Source organism: Gallinula chloropus, assembly GCF_964237585.1.
Source record: "Gallinula chloropus genome assembly, chromosome: 28".
Lineage (NCBI taxonomy): Eukaryota > Metazoa > Chordata > Aves > Gruiformes > Rallidae > Gallinula > Gallinula chloropus.
Genome location: NC_140113.1, coordinates 2,112,831 through 2,131,143, shown reverse-complemented (window position 1 = coordinate 2,131,143; position 18,313 = coordinate 2,112,831). Strand labels below are relative to the sequence as shown.

Genomic DNA, 18,313 nt, shown 5'->3' with positions numbered 1-18,313 from the left:
GACACCTCCCTGCCTGGATGGGTGCCTGCTTGGAGAGGTGCTGGTGCAGGAATTGGGTGTGGATCGTGCTGATGCCTGGCCCCACAGTGGGCTCAGAGTGCACGTCCCAGAGCTGAGCCAGGGCTCCCAAAATGCAGCTGCCTCTGTTCCCCACCACTTTTATTTGTACATCAACCAAGCACACAGGCAAAGTCAGGGCAGTGCTGCCTCAGCTGCAGGGGATGAGAGCCCCCCCCCCACAACCCCATGAAAAGCACAGCACCAAGGGGGGGGCGGGTGTGACCCCAAACTCCCTGGGGGGTGGGATTAAGCACTGCCACCTTCCCTTTTGCAGCCCTGAGGGCCGTGACCCAGTGCTGCCTGCGGCTGGGGCTGGGCTGTGTGTGCAGAGTGGTTCAAGGCAGCACTGGGAGAAGCAGAGGTGGTCCCCTGCTCCGTGTGACAGGTCTAATGGGGCTCTCTCTGCACCCCAACATGAGGAGCAGGTGCTGAGGGCGCTGCTGCCCTTACAGCCAAGTCCAGGAGCAGCCAGCTCACCCTCAGGGGTGCCAGGGTACACCCATGCACTAGTTTGTGGGGTCAGCACTGCTCTGGGGCTGTGGTAGGGTGAGCTCTGGAGCTGAGCTTCCAGCACCATCCCTAGGCAGGGAAAGGCACTGTTGGTGAGTGTAAAAGCACTATCTGTGCTGACTGGATGGGGTGACTGTTCCTGTAGGGTCCCCTCTCCTTGGGCCAGCACCAGGCAGAGGTAAATGACGCTGTGAAGCAGTGGGACAGGCACCACACAGGCACTATGAGGCGAGGAGGGGTGACTGGTAGGGGGCAGGTGCCCAAACCAGGACAACATAGGCCCTGACACTGCTCAAACTGGGTATCAGCCCCCCCCGGGGTCTCCCACTGTGTCCTGAGTAAAACTGAAGGGATGCAGGATTAGGCCCTTCTGGGGAGCAGAGGGCTCAGAGGAGGGCCCTGGGGCAGGAGGCAGAGCCTGTCCTGCTCTCACAGCCCCAGGCTTGCTCCTGCCTGGCCCCAGGCACGTGCAGGGACAGCTGAGCAGGGCCAGCAGCTCAGAGGAAGATGGGCTGCTCCTGGCCCGTCAGCAAGCGGTACGTGGAGGCTGGCATGGTCTTGATGTGGACCTAGGCAGAGACACACACATCAGCCAGGAGATGCCACAGCCCAGGCTGGAGGGAGCTGAGACAAAACTCCCAGTCCAGCCAGAGCTGCCCCCAGCACCGGGCCCCCAGCTGCCACACAGCCCAGGCCCAGCTCACCTCGCTGACGGCCTGTGTGAGGATCTGGATGATCTTCTCATGGGGTGTTGCCACCACGCTCTGCCCATTGATCTCGATGATGCGGTGCCCCACGCGGATGCCGCCTCTCTCTGCGATGCCTCCACGCATCAGGCTGCAGATCTGGGGAGCAGGAGCGCTGCTAAGATCAGAGCTGAACCACAGCCCAAGGCCACACACAGCCACCTCCCCACGCCCTCGGATACGTGCCAGCTCCTGGCCTCAGTTGCTGCCTGCTCCAGTGCATGGGCACTCAGCAAGGGCAGGGATAGCACCCTGTGCTGAGCTGCAGGGTGAGGGCAGCCCACAGGCTGCTCTGGCTGACAGAGCTCAGGACCCCACCAAGCCTGGGCTACAGAGCCAGAGCTTCTCCCTTGGGCAGCAGCTCCTGTGGGCTGAGTGTGTCTCCAGTACTACTGGGACCGCTGGTTGGTGTGTGATGCAGCCATGGCACTCCCTCCACCACCCACCCACCAACTGCTCCAGGCCTGGAAACACTCCTCTCTGCCTTGCTTGACATGGAGCTGTGAGCAGGGAGTGGCTGGGGCACTGGGGACACCGACAGGACTATGGTCACACAAGAAAACCAGGAAGAAACCACCACCCTGAAAGCAAACAGCTGGGGAGCACCACAGAGACAGATTCTGTGCCATGGGAGAGCCCGGTGACACCGCAGCCCTGGCAGGCACAAGGAGCACTGCAACTGGGTGTCCCTCTGCCAGGTGGGTGGCTGGAGCCCTTGGCCAGCCCCCCCAGGCTCTGGTCCCAGCCCTGTGGGCACTCACCACGCCATTCTCCACGCAGAAGCCCAGCTGGTACTTGGAGTCAGGGCGCCGGATGACAGCTGTGGTGACAGGGGGACAGTGTACAATGTTCAGCATCACCTCGGTCTGGTGCTTGAGCTCCTGGAAGATGGGATGGGGCTCTGTCAGCTGGCATTGTAAGGGGGATGCAGCCACGGTGCTCGTGGGAGGGCTGAGGATTAGCAACCTGTTTTCAATGGGGAAACCGAGGCACAGGCAGGGGTAGTGCCATGCTCTAAGACAGGGAAAAGGAATTCTAAATCCAGCCCTACATCGCCCTCTGACCCTGAGGCCACCCTGTCCTTGCTTTCAGCTCCTTCCTGCCCAGGAGGTAAAAGGTACAACAGGCTCCCCCAGGACACGTGCCTGTCTCCTCACCCCAACTCCTCCTGGGGCAGGGCCCCGCCTGCACCCCGCCACAGCAAGTCTAATCCCCAGGTGTGTGGCTGCCTTGTCACACCCCTTCTCTCACACATTCAAAGCAGTGACTATCGCAGACCACAGGACGGGGAACGGCCCCCCACATTCTACCCCCATCAGCCAGGAGCCTCACAGGGACCCCAGCACTGACACTCTCACCCAGTCCCCCACCTCTGCCCCCCAGGGCTGCAGCTCACCCGGATGATGCTCTGGCAGGTGGCGAGGGGCAGCCCCACCAGGCTCGTCCCGTTGACGGACATGAGGCGGTCGCCGATGCTCAGCTCGCCCGACCGCTCCGCCGGGCCCCCGTGCATCAGGTTGGCGATGACCACGGTGGGCAGGATGGAGCCCCAGCCCGACTCCACCACAGCGATGCCCAGGATCTCCCCCTTCTGCTTCTGGATGCAGACCTGGGCAGGGGAATGGGTGGGTTACAATCCTGACCAGAGTCATGGGGCACGTGGGGTGCCCTGTGCTCAGCTCAGGGTGCACAACTGCTCAGGGAGCCCTGAAGGGGATGACGTGGAGGTGTCAGTGGGTACCCCACACTATCCCCACCCCCAAAAAGCGGCTCTTACGTCCTTGCAGTTCTCCTGCCGGCAGAAGTGGGTCAGCTCTGCATTGTATTGCTCCTGGTCCTCCAGGGCACGGCTGTACTGGTGGGGGCTCAGCTCACTGGGGTTGATGCTGTTGGCCTCCAGGAAGCGCTGGTAGGCCACGCTGAACGCCTGCCCGATGGCCTGAGCGATGATCTGGGCCTGGGGAAAGAGAGGGAGGGGTTTGTGCGCTCATGGCTCAGGCCAATGGTCTCCAAACCAGAGCCAAAAGCAGCCAGCACCCTGAAATGCCCAGTGCAGTCACTGTGCCCAGGGAGCCACAGGGCATCCTGGCTCCTTCCCCACCTGAACAGGCCCCTTTAGGGTGTCAATCCCGCTCCCTTTTCTCGCTGGGCACCTCTATGTGGCTGAGGTGCTCAGGCTGGGCTCCTTCCCCCCAGCAGCCCCAGAGCACCCGCTCATTTCTGCAGAATGGAGCCCAAGACCCCAACACCCCCCTGCCCTCCCGAGGAGCTCGTGCGTTGCCTCACATCAGCTGAGTGGAAGACGTGGCAGATCATCTTGTAGAGCCGCTTCTCTTCCGCCTCCTCAGACCTCCGAGGCAGCTTCCGTCGCGCCATGAGCACCACGAGGGAGCCGATGTCGGCGATGTAGGAGATGGTCTGGAGGGAGTGATCCATCATGGCCTCCTGGCAAGGGGGACACGGCAGAGACGTTGAGCCCTCCCTGGCCTGAAGGACCCATGGGCAGCCTGCGAGTCAGCCACACGCCGCCAAAGCGGGGAGCGTTGGGGATCAGACACCACCACGCCAGGATGTGGCTCAAGTGCCCGGCACTGGGCAGAAACCATGTCCTACACTAAAAGCTACACACAGCCTCCTCCATTGAGGACTCATCCGTGCCCTCAGGTGCCACTGGGGGACGAGACGGGTCTTCCCTCTTACTATAAAGCAGAAACTAACCCTGAGACAGAGACCAACAGAAATCTCCAGTCTCAGTTCCCTGGAATTTGGCCTGGGAAGCCAACAGCTCCCATGAGGCACAAGAAGCCTGGCGTAACCACGTGAGCAGCCAAGGGACATGACAAGGCTGTGTGGCATGGCTATGGAGTGAGATGTCCCCTCCCAGACACATGTCCTCACCCCGAGGCCATCCTTGGACACAACCCCACTGGTCTCAGCTGTCCCAAAGCAGTGTGGGTGCTCTGTTCCCCTTCCCTGCTCACCTGCGTGTCAGCTGTGAGCACCTTGATCCTCTGTGTGGAGACAAACAGATCCACCTCGGTCATGGGCTGAGACTCCCCCTCTGGTGCCTGCGGAACGATGCGCCCAGGAGAGGTCCCTGTGGCTGCTGGGGCTCCTCTGGGTCCCTGCCACACAGCCGAGAGGTCCCCAGCCCACGAGGGGCATGGCTGGTCACATCCCACTGCCCTCCTGTACCTTAATCCTGTCCACTGCCTCCTGGGCCTGTGCCATGCGGACGCTGGTCGGGGGGTTCCTCTCTGAGACCAGCTGCGTGGAGCCCAGGTACTTCGCCCCAAATATCACACCCTCCAGCAGATCCTCTGGGTCACAAGGGCCTGGAACTGAAGCATCAGGAGGGACTAAGCAAAGGCTGGTGTCATCCATTGTCCCCTGAAAACTAGGGGTACCAACACCTACTGCCTGTTAGCTGCACTTCTACACGTGGCAAAGGTCAGTACTTGGGAGACAGGCTCCTGGTATTGACTGGGGGACCCCAAGGCTGCTTCCCCCTTCCCTCTGGTGTGGAAGGGCACACCCTTCCCCCTTCCTAAGCCTGGGCATCCCCCCCTGGGGTCCCCAAGTACCCTCATTCATTCAGTGACAGGTGAGCTGGTATCAAACAAGCCACCCAGAGCCTGTGGCCACATTCCCATCCTGCATGAGCACCGAGCCGGGTGCTCCCTACCCAGCTTGAACCCTGGCCACCCTGCCTTCAGAGCAGGACACAGAGGGTCAAGACTCTTGGGTACTTTTGCTGCTCAAGCGTAGAACAACTCACCGTCTTTGAAGGCTGGGTAGGAGGACAAGGGTTCCCTGTTCTGCAAAACAACAAGAGAGCAGGTGAGGCTCTGGTTGGGTTCCCAGGGATTCAGCCTGCCCAACCTCCCAACAGGCTGCCCCTGGAGCAACAGGATGGTGATGGCAAAATGTCCTGGGCTGTGGGTGGGGTGGTGCAGGGCCCTGGGGCTGGAGCAGGGGACAACACAGGGTCCTGGGGGGGCTGTTCAGACCCACCAGCCTCTTCCCTGGGGCACCTATCGATCAGACAGCCCTGCAATTATTCCACCCCCCTCCCAGAGTAGCAGGAACCAAAGCCAGTTCCAAGGGTCTTGTCTGGGCACCCTCAGCAGCATGAGACCCCGTAAGACCCAAGGAAAAGACATCCCTGGCTCCTCTATGCTCCCACCCAAAACCCCATGAGGGAGCAGAAGCCAAGCAGCATGTCCTGGCTTGCTGCCACACCGCCACGGCCCATGCGCGATGCACTCACAGTCACATCGCCTTGGGGTGGCTGCTCTGGCTCCGGGGCCGGAGCGGGAGGCAGAGCCTCCCAGGCCGGCTCTGGGGAACCATCCCGATTGCCCTTGCAGGCAGAGTTGACCTTGCAGAGCCCCTCTCCATAATACCAGCCACCAGAAGGTCCTTCCTCAGAGCTCTCCAGCCTCCCCAGCCCTTCAGGCTTCTCCACAGCAGCCGGTTCCTCCTCAGCCTGCAGCATCTCCAGGTTGGTCCCAGCCAGGATGTCAGAGCAGGCCAAGGGCGTGTCAGCGCTGGCCTCGGGCAGCCCCCCCTCGTAGCACAGGAGGCTCAGCAAGTCCTCTCGGTCGGCCTCAGCAAAGAGGAGGCCGTGGCAAGGCCGGGAGCAGGCTGAGTGCTGGGCACAGCAGGGCCGTGTCTCCAGGCCCTGGCCAGTGGCCACATGCAGCGGGCAGGGCCGGCACTTGCCCTGGCACACCCCGTAACTCCGCCGGGCCTGCTCACCCATGAGCAGAGCTGTGCCAGCACCCGAGGAGGGCGCTGGGCCCTGCTCCGAGCTGGGCGAGCGGTCACACAGACTGGGGTCCAGAGTCTCCAGCCGGGCCAGCAAGCCCTGGATCTCTGAGGGTTCATCCTCCGCATCCTCAGCCTGCCCAGCCCTGCCCAGGCAAGTGCTGGCTTCAGGGGCCTCGTCCAGCTCCATGCCTGTCGGGTCTCCGCTGCTGGGGGCTTGAGGGTGCCCCGCGTCCTCAGGGATGCTCCCGGTGCCGGGTTTCCAGCCGGCTGAGCCCCGCGGCCCCGCGGTCGCTGCCTTTGCATCCATCTCTCTTCCCGAGCCCCGGCACAGCTCAGCTCGCCCCCCTCCGCCGCGGCCCGAGGCCGGAGCAGGCCCCGAGCTGGGCCCGGGGCCGCTCTGCAGAGCCTGGGGGACCGCCAGGTCCTGCCCGGAGCAGCAGCCAGGGGCCAGGCCGACGAAGCGAGGCTCCTGGGGCCGCCCGCCGCCCGCTGGCAGCTCCGGGGCACCGGGCCGCGCTTCAGGCTCCTCCTCTGTGTCCATGGACGGCGGCTCCGGAACCTCGGGAGCGGCCAGCGCAGCCGCCTGGAAGTCCATGCTGCTGTCCATGGCGTGGCGCCGGGGCGGGGAGCGGGGCCGGGGGGCGGGGGGCGGGGGCCGGGGCCGGGGCCGGGGCCGGGGCGGGGGCCGGGGCCGGGGCCGGGGCCGGGGCCGGGGCCGGGGCCGGGGCCGGGGCCGGGGCGGTGCTCGGGGCTGGCGGCCGCCAGGTCCCGCCGGCTCTTCCGGGAGCCGCGGCGCCTGCGCGGCGCCGCCCCCCGTCCCGGCGAGTCCCGCGGCGGCGCAGCATGGCGGCCCGCGCGCTGCTGCGGGCGGCGCGGCTGGTGCTGCTGCCGCTGCCCCCGGCCCGCGGCTACGCCAAGAAGGCGGGTGAGCCCCGGCCCCCAGCCCCGCGGCTCCGCCCGGCCCTGCGCCAGCCGCCTCCTCACGTCCTGGGCCGCCCGGCGCTCCTTGGCACCGGCACCGACCCTCGGCCCCGCACCCCCCCCCACCCCGGCCCCGCTCTGCCCGCGCTCTGTCCTTCCCCACCCCCGCACACGTCCCCCTGCCCTGTCCTTCCTCACCCCTGCCCCGTCCTTCCTCACCCCTGCCCCGTCCTTCCTCACCCCTGCCCCGTCCTTCCCTCCCCCTGCCCCGTCCTTCCCTTCCCCTGCCCCGTCCCCCCTGCCCCGTCCTTCCCCCCCTTGCCCCCGTCCCCCTGCCCCGTCCTTCCCCCACCCCCCGCACCCAGCTCCTTGCCCCGTCCTTCCCTCCTCCTTCCCCGTCCTTCCCCCCCCTGCACCCATCCCCCCGCCCCGCCCTTTCCCCCCCACACCTGTCCCCCTGCCCCATCCTTCCCCATCCTTCCCCCCGCACCCATCTGCCTACCCTGTCCTTTCCCCCCCTGCACCCATCCCCCTGCCCTGTCCTTTCCCCCCCTGCACCCATCCCCCTGCCCTGTCCTTTCCCCCCCTGCACCTATCCCCCTGCCCCGTCCTTCCCCATCCTTCCCCCCTTCACCCATCCCCCCACCCCATCCTTCCCCCCTGCACCCATCCCCCCGCCCCATCCTGACTCTGCTCTTGTCCCCGCAGCCGCCAAGTCCAAGGGCAAGAACGTGCCGAAGGAGGTGCTGAAGGGGCCGGAGGTGTGCACGGACCCCACCATGCTCGCCACACACGCCATGGGGGTCAACTACTTCAAGGACGGCCCGGAGGTGGCCCTGAAACCCGACTCCGAGTACCCCGACTGGTGGGTGATGCCGGCTCCCCGCCTGGGAGCAGAAGGGGGGTCCCTCCTGCCGAGCTTGTCCCTACAGAGGTGCCATCCCAGGGGCACAGAGACGGGCAGCTGTTCTGGGAGGGAGGAAACTGCTGCTCTGCAGCCCAGAGACCTTCCCTGAGGGCTGGGCCAGGGGAGCAGGCTGCACCCTGGATGTGGTGGGTGAGGGATCGACTCACCCCAGTCCCACTCTTCCATCGCTCCATCCCACGCTCGTCCCTTCGCCCTTCCTGCTGCAGCCTCACCCCCCTCTCTGCTCTCCCCCAGGCTCTTTAAGATCCACCTCGGGCCCCCCAAGAAGCTGGAGGAGATGGACCCCAACTCCATGGAGTATTGGAGGCGCCTGCGGAAGTACAACACGTGGCAGCGCAACAAGCTGAAGAAGGGCAAGAAGCTGTAGGTGCCCCCAGCGGCACCACGAGTGGGGCTGGGACAGAATCTTCTTGTATAAAGTGGTAATAAAGCTCTGGAGAGGTGATACCTGTTTCTCCCTGGTGCCAGGGGGCTGGCAGGGGGTTGAACAGCATGGGCCATGAATTCTTGATGTGTTTGGTAAAACAGAACTTCATGGTTTTGGTCATAGAGGGGACCCTACACCACCAAATGGGTCCTGTGCCCTTGTCATGGTTTTGCCCCAGCTGAGAGCCAGGTACCACACAGCCACTTGCTGTTTAAGGCCAGGGAGGTGGGGGATGTGTGGGAATTAAGGAAGGGAAAAGAAAACCAGAAAACCTAAAACCTTGCAGGTTAGGCTAAGGAGAGTTTACTGGGGTAGCAGAGAGAGAGAGAGAGAGAATAACAGTAACAGGGCTTTGTAGCAAAATAGATGAGACGGGTGGCACATGGTGCAGTCTCTCACCACAGCTTAGAGGCATCCCGACACTGGACCCTCCCCAAAACCACAGGTCCAGGAGCTGCCTGCTCCTCCCCCACCAGCCCCCTTCATCCTGAGTGTGATGTAATTGGCGTGGAATAGCTTCTGTTCTGGCTGTGTCCCGTCCCAGCTCGCTGGGTGCCCCCTTTCTCAGCAGGGCATCTGAGCAGCATCTCACATCATCCCAGAGTTACCAGCGCTGCTCCCATCCTGACTCCCAGGCTGCCAGACCATTAACCCCACCCCAGCCGAACCCGGGACAGCCCTGCGCTGTCACAGCCTGCGCTGCAACAGGGGGTGGGGGCAGTGGGTTTGGGGGGCAGGGGGGCAGTGACTCTGCAGGCCCCATGTCCCCTGGGGGGCAGCTGGGGGACTGTGCAGCCTGCACTCCCTGAGAAGTGACCATCCTCTGGTGATGCCACGGGCAAGGTGAGGGGGATGTGGTGGCCATTCACAGTACCACCCCTGGCAGTGCCACCCCTCCATGGGCGAGGTGAGGGGGTCATTGTGGCCCCTCAGTGCCACCCCTGGCAGTGCCACCCCTCCACGGGCAAGGTGAGGGGGTCATTGTGGCCCCTCAGTGCCACCCCTGGCAGTGCCACCCCTCCATGGGCAAGGTGAGGGGGTCATTGTGGCCCCTCAGTGCCACCCCTGGCAGTGCCACCCCTCCACGGGCAAGGTGAGGGGGTCATTGTGGCCCCCCACAGTGTCACCCCTGGCAGTGCCACCCCTCCACGGGTAAGGTGAGGGGGTCATTGTGGCCCCTCACAGTGCCACCCCTGGCAGTGCCACCCCTCCATAGGCGAGGTGAGGGGGTCGTTGTGGCCCCTCAGTGCCACCCCTGGCAGTGCCACCCCTCCACGGGCGAGGTGAGGGGGTCATTGTGGCCCCTCAGTGCCACCCCTGGCAGTGCCACCCCTCCACAGGTGAGGTGAGGGGGTCATTGTGGCCCCCCCCAGTGTCACCCCTGGCAGTGCCACCCCTCCACAGGTGAGGTGAGGGGGTCGTTTTGGCCCCCCCCAGTGTCACTCCTCCTCTGTGCTCTCACTTCCTGGCAGTGGGGCAGTGGTGGCTGCTGGGGCTGCAGGGTCCCAGCTCGGCTGGACTGGGTGGTGGTGGCAGGGTGGTCCCCACAGCAGCTTGGGCCTCGCTGCCCCATCCCAGCTCTGTCCTGGCAGAGCCCAGCAGCTTCCCCATGGCCTCAGTCCTGCCCTTGCGTTGGGCTCCCCTGGCTGATGGGTCTCCATCCCCTTGGTTTATCTATCCTGGACCCTCTGCCCTGCAGCTCCTGCCTGGCCTCAGGTTGGGCAGTGGCGACAAAGCAGCTGCCTGGGGGGTCCTCCTGCAGCCAGGAAGGGGCGATGCAGCCAGGAAGGGGCGATGCAGCCAGGCCCTTGGCCCAGCAGCATCCCCAGTGCCCCAGAGCCAGGGCTGGGGGCCCAGCTTCCCCGGGGCCACTGCGTGGCATCCGCGTTGGCAGCTGCAGCGCTGGCTCGGCAGGCTGTGGCACAGGAAGCGGTGGAGGAAAGCAGAAGTGCCGTGCTGAGGCGTGGGAGGTTGGGGGAGGTTTTGGGTTCAGCCCTCATTTCCTCTGCCTGGGGCTGAGTGTGCACCCTCGGAGCTGACGGGGCTCAGGCCGGGCTGTACCCAGCGGTGAGTGTCCTGTCCCCGCCGTGTCCGTCCTGCAGCTTGCCCTTCTTCCCTTGCACCCCCCCTCCTCAGAGCATTCAGGCACCCCAGTCCCTGCCCTCTATCTCAGATCCCCCCTGCTCTGGCAAGTGTCACCCAGCTGCCATGGGTGGCTTGGCCCTGGGGACAGGTGCCCACCTGGGGTGGTCAGTGGGGAGGGACCCAGGGAAAGGAGAAGAGAGCCCCCTCCCCCCCACCAGGTCCTGCTTCCATCCAGGGTGATTCGTGCCACGGTCCCCTCACTGCTGAAGCCTTTGTGAGGGGTCAAGGGGAGGCCCCAAGACCCTCACGTCCCCTCCCCTGATCCTCTCTGCGGTCTCCTCATGGTGAGCTGGCAGATCTGGCTCCAGAGCCACTACCCAGAGGTCTGATGATGGTGAGGGGGCTGCTGCTGACCCACTGGGGTCTCTTGGCAGGAGGAGGGGGTCCTTAGGCTCAGCCCTCCACGGCGGGCCCTGTTTGCTGTGTATAGGACGAGCAAAGTGACAGGACATCCCCTCTTTCCAGCTCCTTGGACCCCATCCTGCAAAGGTCCCTGTCCTGGGGCTGGGCTAATGGGGCCCTGGCTCTATGCCCAAGGCTGGGGGGTGAGTGGGGTCCCTCGTGCTGTTGTTATGGCTCTGGTCCTCCGGGTGTGGAGGGGCAACATGTGTCGTTCCTGGCTGGATCCAGCAGCACTGCCTGGCCAGATCCAGCAGCACTGCCTGGCCGGATCCAGCAGCACTGCCTGGCCAGCTCCTGGCAGCTCCTGGTGGGCAGAACCCTCCTGGGCTCCTGCTGGGAGGTGACCCAAAGCTGTGGAGCTCATGCTGGTGCTCTCTCTCTCTCTCTCTCTCTCTCTCTCTCAAACCACCCTGTGCTGGGTTGGAGAAGTGCTGGGCAGTGTCCAGGGGTGCAGGCGCCTGTCACCCCATCACCCACTGATGGCTTGTCCCCTCTGTGTCCCCAGGCAGGTGGTGGCAGAGCTGGGGTGGGATGGGGGACTGGAGCATGCCCATCGGCTCGCTGGGCGAGGAGGCGGTGGCCCGGCTCTGTGAGCTCCTGGATAACGCCAGCCGGGGCTGGCGCAAGCTGGCCGAGCTGGCCGGGGCAGAGAAGCGCTTCAAGTGCAGGTGAGGGATGATGGGGCATCTCTGGGTCAAAGCTCTGTGGGCACAGCCCCCTTGGGGGCCCTGCAGGGTCCCCTGGCCAGGGTCCCCATCCTCCCCAGGTGGGAGGAGGCACTGTGGTGCTGAGTGCTGTGGGTGCCTTGCAGCGCGGAGGAGCTGGAGATGTGCTCGCTGAAGGTGCTGGAGCCCCATGGCAGCCCCACACAGTGCCTCCTGCAGCTCCTGGCTGAGCGTGACTGCACCCTCAAGTACCTGCTGGGCTGCTTGGAGAGGATGGGGCATGTGCAGGCCTGCCAGGTCCTCAGCAGTGCCGGTAGGGACCCACAGCGGGGTTCTCTGGAGCCTGGAGAGGTGCACCAGGGGGTGGGGGCTTGGAGAGGGAAAGCAGGGAGAGGTGAGGAGTGGGCAGAGGGGATGGGATGGGGGATAATGGGATGGGGTTGGGAGGAATGGGATGTGATGGGACAGGAGTGGACAGGTTAGGATGGGACAAGAAGGGATAGGATGGAACAGGGTGAGATGGGGTGGGTGGGATGGCACTGAATGGCACAGGGTAGGATGAGATTGTTGGGACTGGTTGGGATGTGATGCGATGGGATGGGACAGGCTGTGTGGGCGGCTGTGGGACAGGGTATGATGAGACAGGACAGAATGGGACTGGTTGGGATGGGATGGTGTGGGACAGGGGTCTCAGCCAGCCCAGGCTTGTCTCTCTTCTCCCACAGTCCAGAACATGATCCGCATCACAGTGCAGCCGGAGTCGCAGGTGGTGCCGGAGGGGATGCGGGTGGCCCTGACCTGCTGGGCAACCGGCCCGCCGGGGCTCACGTACCAGTGGTTCTGTGGGAGGCAGAAGGTGAGGTCCTGCTGTGCCACATCAAGCACACTCCCAGGCTCCACCCACGGCGAGGACACCTGGATGGGTGGGACCCCCGACTCCTTGGCCCCCTCCTATCTTGTAGATGCCTGGAGCCACGTCCCCGGAGCTGGTGATCGACACAGCCGCCCCGCTGGGCCAGCCTGAGTGGTACATCTGCCGGGTGAACTGCGGGGCCACCTTCACCTTCTCCACGTGGGCCCACGTCCAGGTGGAGAAGAGCAGCAGCCCCAGCTCAGGTGGGCCCCAAGATTGGTGTCTCATGGGGCTCTGCGTGTCCCTTTGAGACCAGGGTGGCTCCTACAGGGCATTGCTCACCCCTGGGGGAGTGGGGTGGATCCCGTAGGACATTGCTTGCCACGTTCTGCCCTGGCTCAGCCACAAGGCTCCTGGGCTGACAGTGCCCAGTGGCCTGTGTCTTCCTGGTGCCTGCTGGCTCATGCCACCTGCGGGTGCCAGGAGCCTGGGCACAGCGCGATGGAGCCGGCTGTGGCCGGGTGCTGGATTTGCCACCCCATCCCTCCCCAGCCAGCGGTTACTGTCCGACCATGGCGGGGCTGCAGATCCTGCAGCAGCCGCGGCCGTGCTGCCTGGCCGAGGGGGACACACTGGCACTGGAGTGCAGAGCCATCGGCAACCCCCCGCCCCAGTACCAGTGGTTCCGGAACCGGCACCCCGTGGAAGGCGCCCGGGCACCCCTGCTTGAGGTATGGTGGGACCCCCCCCAGCATGGCACGGCGTGGCACTGCACAGCACGATGGTGCGGCACGGCACGGCGTGGCGCGGCGTGGCACCCCAGCTGCCTGCTCCATCCCGCTGGCAGGTGAAGCTGGTGACGACGGCGGAGCGGGGCAGCTACTCCTGCCGCGTGTTCAACCTCTTCCACGAGGTGTGGAGCCGGGAAGTGGATGTGGAGATTGGTGAGGGCCCTGGACAAACCTCCACTGCTCCCGCACCATGGGGGCTGTCCTGGCTCTGCTCCGCGCTCCCGTAAAGCCCTCCCATGGCTGCCCTGTTCTGGGGGCTTCAGCCTGCACCGGCTGCTGCTGCCGTGCCCGGGGCTGCCTGACTCCTCTCTTTGCCGCAGGCCCACGGCTCTTCGCCTCCGGAGGCTCCTGGCAGGAGGGGGATGGAGGTAGGTGGGTGCCGAGGGGGCATGTCCCTGCTGCTCTGCCAGGCGCTGCAGGCCCATGGCCCAGCATGTTTCTCTTTCCAGGCTCCCCAGAGCACGGCAGCCCTGGACAGCTGTATGGTAAGAGCCTGCCCAGGAGGGGCTGGTGGCCCTGTGGGGCTGTGACTGTCCGCAGTGTCACCCCACGAGGCTCCGCTCAGCTGGGGGTGCTGGGGGTGCAGCACCACCAGGGAGAGCAGAGCAGCGAGGCAGGGATGCCATGGGTCACCCCTGTACCTGGGAACAGCGACACCAGCCTCAACTGGGTGTCATATCTGTGGGCTGAAGGTAGTGGGGACAGCAGGAGCATCCTCCTCCACCCTCAGCACCTCACTCTCCCGTCCCAGCAGCCACTGACAAAGTGGCCCTGCTGATTGGCAACATGCACTACCTGCACCACAAGCAGCTGAAGGCGCCCATGGTGGACGTGCACGCCCTCGGCGCCCTGCTCCGCCAGCTCGACTTCAAGGTGGTCTCACTGCTGGACCTGTGCAAGGCCGAGATGGAGATGGCTGTCAATGAGTTCCTCCTCCTCCTTGACAAGGGCGTCTACGGTGTGTGGGTGCTCGCTGGGCTGACCCCAGCCAGGGGAGAACCAGCTGGTTTTTTGCTGGAGGGATCTTGGGGGTGCAGGGGATGCAGCTGGGCAAGACGTGAGGACCAGGGGTGTGACCCGCTGTCCGTCCCTCCCAGCAGGTTTGCTCTACTATGCCGGGCACGGCTATGAGAATTTTGGCAACAGTTTCATGGTGCCCATCGACGCCCCCAGCTCCTACACCTCAGCACACTGCCTGTGCGTGCAGCAGGTGCTGCAAAGCATGCAGCAGCGCCACACCGGCCTCAACATCTTCCTGCTCGACATGTGCCGCAAGAGGTGACCCAGCTCTGGCCACCAGCCTGGGGACAAGCTGCCACACTGGGAGGTCCTAGCACGGGGGTGCCCATGGGTGCTGGCTCCTGGGGAAGCAGAGTGGAGTGTTCTTCAGGGTCTCATCCAAACTCCTTGGCTTTTTCTGGATGCCCAAAGCATCACTGTCCCAGTGGAGCCAGCAAAGGCCACAATGGGTGTGCAGAGGGACACAGGGAAAGCCCTGGGGTGTGGGGTCTCTTGGGGTGGGTTTTGGGGGGGGGGAAGGTAGTGGGTCCCAGCTCTGCCTAGTGTTACTTCTCTTACAGGAATTTCAATGACGACGTCATCCCGCAGGTCGGTGCGCTGCAGGTCACGGCCAACATCGTCTTCGGCTACGCCACGTGGGTCCCCCTACCCCTAAGTGCAGACAGGGGGGCTGAGCATCCCTCCCTGGCGCAGCGTGGGGCTGGGGCTCAGCCCCCCCCCCCCATGGCTCATCCCCGCGTGCAGCCGCGTCTCTTCCCCCACGTATCGACAGCCTCTGTCCCTTTGGTCGATGCTGGGCGAGCAGTGGTGCCCAGTCCCTTGTGGGGCACAGAGGTGCCCGTGGTGGCTTCAGGCAGCACCTAACCAGACGCAGCCCCGAGGCATCGGGATACGGGCTGACAGAGCATCCAAGATGTGGCTGTGCTCCCACCTCTCCTCAGCAGGGAGGCTGGATGGGTGGGCAGACCGTGGGTAGAGCCGTGGGCTGGTGGCTCTGGCTTCTCCAGGGCTGTAACTTCTCCAGGGCACTGGTTCCTGGGGGAGGGACAGAGCCTGTGGGGGCCCACCGCTGCCCTGTCCCCGCAGGTGTGCAGATGCTGAAGCCTATGAGCTGAGCCAGGGTGAGCTCTCCAACGGCATCTTCGTCACCTTCCTCAAGCGCTGGCTGCTGGAGGACGAGAAGATCACGGTGCTGCTGGACAAGGTGGCTGAGGGTGAGTAGGGAGAGGTGGGAGATGGTGATCCCCCCCCTCTCCCCCAGCAGCCCCTGCTGATCCCCCATGCCCCCCACAGACATGGGCACGCTGGAGATCACGCGGGGCCGGCAGGCACTGGAGCTCCGCAGCAACCTCTCGGAGAGACGAGCCCTGACAGACCCCATCCGCCCTCCCGGCCAGGACGAGTCCTCTGCCAGGAACCTGCAGTGGGCCAAGGCTCACGGTGAGGGTCGCAGCCACCCTGTCCAAACCTGGCGCCTGCCTGGAGGAAAGAAACTGCTGGCACAGAGCTGCTGGCTCAGCGGCAGGAGCATCATGTCAGCACCCCTGCTTCAGGGGGACCCCCGGTGTCACCTCACCCATGGGTGCAGCTCCAGTTGGAGCACCTGCAGGTCCCAGCCCTGTGCTCACTGTTCCCCCTCAGTTCTGCCGGAGAGCCGGCACCTCTGCTTCGACTGCGGTGTCACTGTCCAGCTGGGCTTTGCTGCCGAGTTCTCCAACATCATGATCATCTACACCCGGGTGGTGGGCGTCCCCGACGACATCACCACGTGTGAGGCCAAACTCACCGACATCCCAGAGGTGGGAGTGGGCTGCCGAAGTCGGGGTGACGCTGGGGAAAGGGGCGGCGGTGGGACCTGTGGTGTTTCTCATGCCTTGGGTGCCATCCGTGGCAGGAGCTGGACGTGGATCTCAAGTGCACCAATAAGGAGAGCCCCGAGGAGGTGGGCAGCCCGCTGGCACCCGTCTGGAGCCTCGGCTGCCCCTCCTGCTGCCTCTACAGCCGGCTCTGCGGCCTGCAGAAGCTGCGGGTAAGAGCTGCGCGGCGTAGCCAGCGCGGGACTGCAGCGTGGCCGTGGGGGGTGGCCCAGGACGGGTGCCCACGCTGCCGGTGCCCCCCACAGCAGGAGCTGGCCTTCACCATCTGCCTGCAGTACCGCTACCGCGGCATGGATGACTTCGTGGAGGAGAGGCGGACGGTGAGCGTGGGGAAGCCGCTGATCGCCAAGCTCAACCTGCGGCTGGCGGGCTCCCCCTCACCGCCCGGCAGCCCCCTCTCCACGTCCCTCCCCAGGACCTGGGGGGCGGCGGGAGAGTCTTGGGTCAACACCCCCGAGGAGAACCTGAGCCCTGAGGGTCCCAGCTCCCACAGCCTTTAGAGGGACAGCACGGCCCCCCCTGCCCTTGTCACTGCAGCCCCTTGGGGCCACGTCTGCCCCGCTGAGGTGGTGAGTGCTGGGTGGGGTGAGCCCCATCCTGGTCTGTGCTGGGGGGGGTGCAGGGCTCACCATGGGGCATGGCTGAGCCTCCTGCCTCCGGGGACTGCAGCTCTGTGCTGCCCTACGTACACAGCCTCGGCAGTGCCAGTCCCACAGCCCCGTCAATGCCAGCCCCATAGCACCTTGTACCAGGGTGCTGCCAGTCCCGTGTCCCCTGACACAGCGGTGCCAGCCCCACGCCCCAAGTTAGTGCCAGCCCCACGTGCCAGGACACCACCTGGCAGCCTGGGGGGCAGAGTGCCCGGGCCCCACAGCTCAGCTGGCGTGAGGCGTCGCGCCAGGGCACTGTTGGGTTCCTTCAGGCCTAGGAGAAATAGAGAGAAATAAGCAGATTAGGGGGCAAATCCCGCTGGAGGGGATTAAAGGGGGTGGGAGCTGGAGGGCTTCTGCGCTGCCACGAGGGGCTGGGAGAACCCCCTGGTGCCCCCAGAGCTCCCAGTCCTCCCAGTACTACTGCGTGCACAGGGCTGTGCTGCCCCATCCGAGCCAGGAGCCATTTCAGGTTGGGATTTAGAAGGAAAACACACCTTTTGGCTTGGATTTTTCCCAAACATGACCCCATGTGCCAGCATCCACGGGTGATGTGGGGTGTGCTCCACTGGCTCTGAACCAGGGAAAGCCCCAATAAAGGGGGAAGGGTGGCTGGCTCGGTGCTCCTGTGGTTTTCCTGCATTTAAAGGGACTGATATATTTTTGGCCAGAAATACTGCGTTTCCACACCAAGCACCAGGGCACCCACAGGAGGGAAGGGTCGACTGGCCCCCCGCCCCAGACAAGGGCACCCTTGCATGATCCGATAGCGCTGCCCATGCAAATCAGCTCATTTAAATAATTTGCATAACCCCTCAACCCAGGAACCTGGAGAGACTCATCCTCTTGTGGGGAGGCGGGAGGGGTGTGGGGAGGAGTGTGTTTGGGGAGGCGGGGGGGGGGTCCTCTCCACGCTCTTGCTTTTGGGTGGCGGTTGCAAGGGGGGGGGGGGGGGCAGAACATCCTCATCCCAATTAGGCTCCGATCAAACGGGTCGGGGGGGGGGTGGGGGTGGTGCTGAGCCTCCTGCTCTCCACGCCAGCCGGCTTTTGTTGGTGCTTGGGAGGCCGAGGGGTGCCCCGGGCTGGCGCCAGCCTTGGCAATTATGTCATGTGAAAAGCGCAGCCCCCATTGAGTGCGTCCCTTCCCCCGGATCAAACCCCATTACTTCCGCGGCCGTTGCTTCATTATCTCCCCGCCGGAGCACGCCTCTGCCGGGGCCCAGTTCACCTCGGCCCCGGCCCATTAGCAGGCCTGGGGAGCCAGGGGGAGCATCGATTATGCATTTAATGGGTTGTTAAAAGTTTAATTGTCACTAACGAAGCAGACGAGCAGCAGCAGCCCAGGGAACCGGGACAAGGAGAAGGGTCTCGTCGGGGTCAGTGCCTCGCCTGGCCTGGTGGCATCCTGGCCAGTCCTGCCTGACCCCAGGGCTCTGAGGATGTTGGGGTCTGGCACTGGGGCTTTTGGATTGGGGTGAGGAGGGGATGCAGATGGGTGTGCTGGTGCTGAGAGGGGTCTGGGCTGCGTGGGGGCGTGGTGGGG

At 64.7% G+C, this 18,313-nt stretch overlaps 3 protein-coding genes across 3 annotated transcripts; 2 read left to right on the top strand and 1 right to left on the bottom strand.

Moving 5' to 3' along the window:
• Positions 1-61: 61 nt before the first annotated feature.
• On the bottom strand, positions 62-6,696 carry APBA3 (amyloid beta precursor protein binding family A member 3; the record flags this gene model as incomplete). Its single annotated transcript, XM_084276480.1, has 10 exons — positions 62-1,139; positions 1,275-1,415; positions 2,078-2,197; positions 2,713-2,925; positions 3,094-3,273; positions 3,603-3,761; positions 4,298-4,384; positions 4,512-4,657; positions 5,095-5,134; positions 5,587-6,696. The coding sequence occupies 10 exons, from the start codon at positions 6,694-6,696 to the stop codon at positions 1,068-1,070; spliced, it is 2,268 nt and encodes a 755-aa protein (XP_084132606.1). The 3' UTR covers positions 62-1,067.
• Positions 6,697-6,899: 203 nt separating this feature from the next.
• On the top strand, positions 6,900-8,430 carry MRPL54 (mitochondrial ribosomal protein L54). The gene is made up of 3 exons (XM_084276500.1): positions 6,900-7,014; positions 7,719-7,875; positions 8,173-8,430. The coding sequence occupies exons 1-3, from the start codon at positions 6,933-6,935 to the stop codon at positions 8,303-8,305; spliced, it is 372 nt and encodes a 123-aa protein (XP_084132626.1). The 5' UTR covers positions 6,900-6,932; the 3' UTR covers positions 8,306-8,430.
• Positions 8,431-11,443: 3,013 nt separating this feature from the next.
• LOC311201973 (mucosa-associated lymphoid tissue lymphoma translocation protein 1-like) lies at positions 11,444-17,379 on the top strand (the record flags this gene model as incomplete). The annotated part of the gene is given in 17 exon segments (XM_084276481.1): positions 11,444-11,580; positions 11,724-11,890; positions 12,303-12,433; positions 12,540-12,709; positions 12,983-13,067; positions 13,069-13,161; positions 13,278-13,374; positions 13,542-13,589; positions 13,671-13,706; positions 13,976-14,179; positions 14,322-14,499; positions 14,802-14,876; positions 15,328-15,455; positions 15,535-15,681; positions 15,883-16,040; positions 16,136-16,270; positions 16,364-17,379. Coding segments are annotated over 17 exon segments (2,244 nt in total). The 3' UTR covers positions 16,619-17,379.
• Positions 17,380-18,313: the final 934 nt, after the last annotated feature.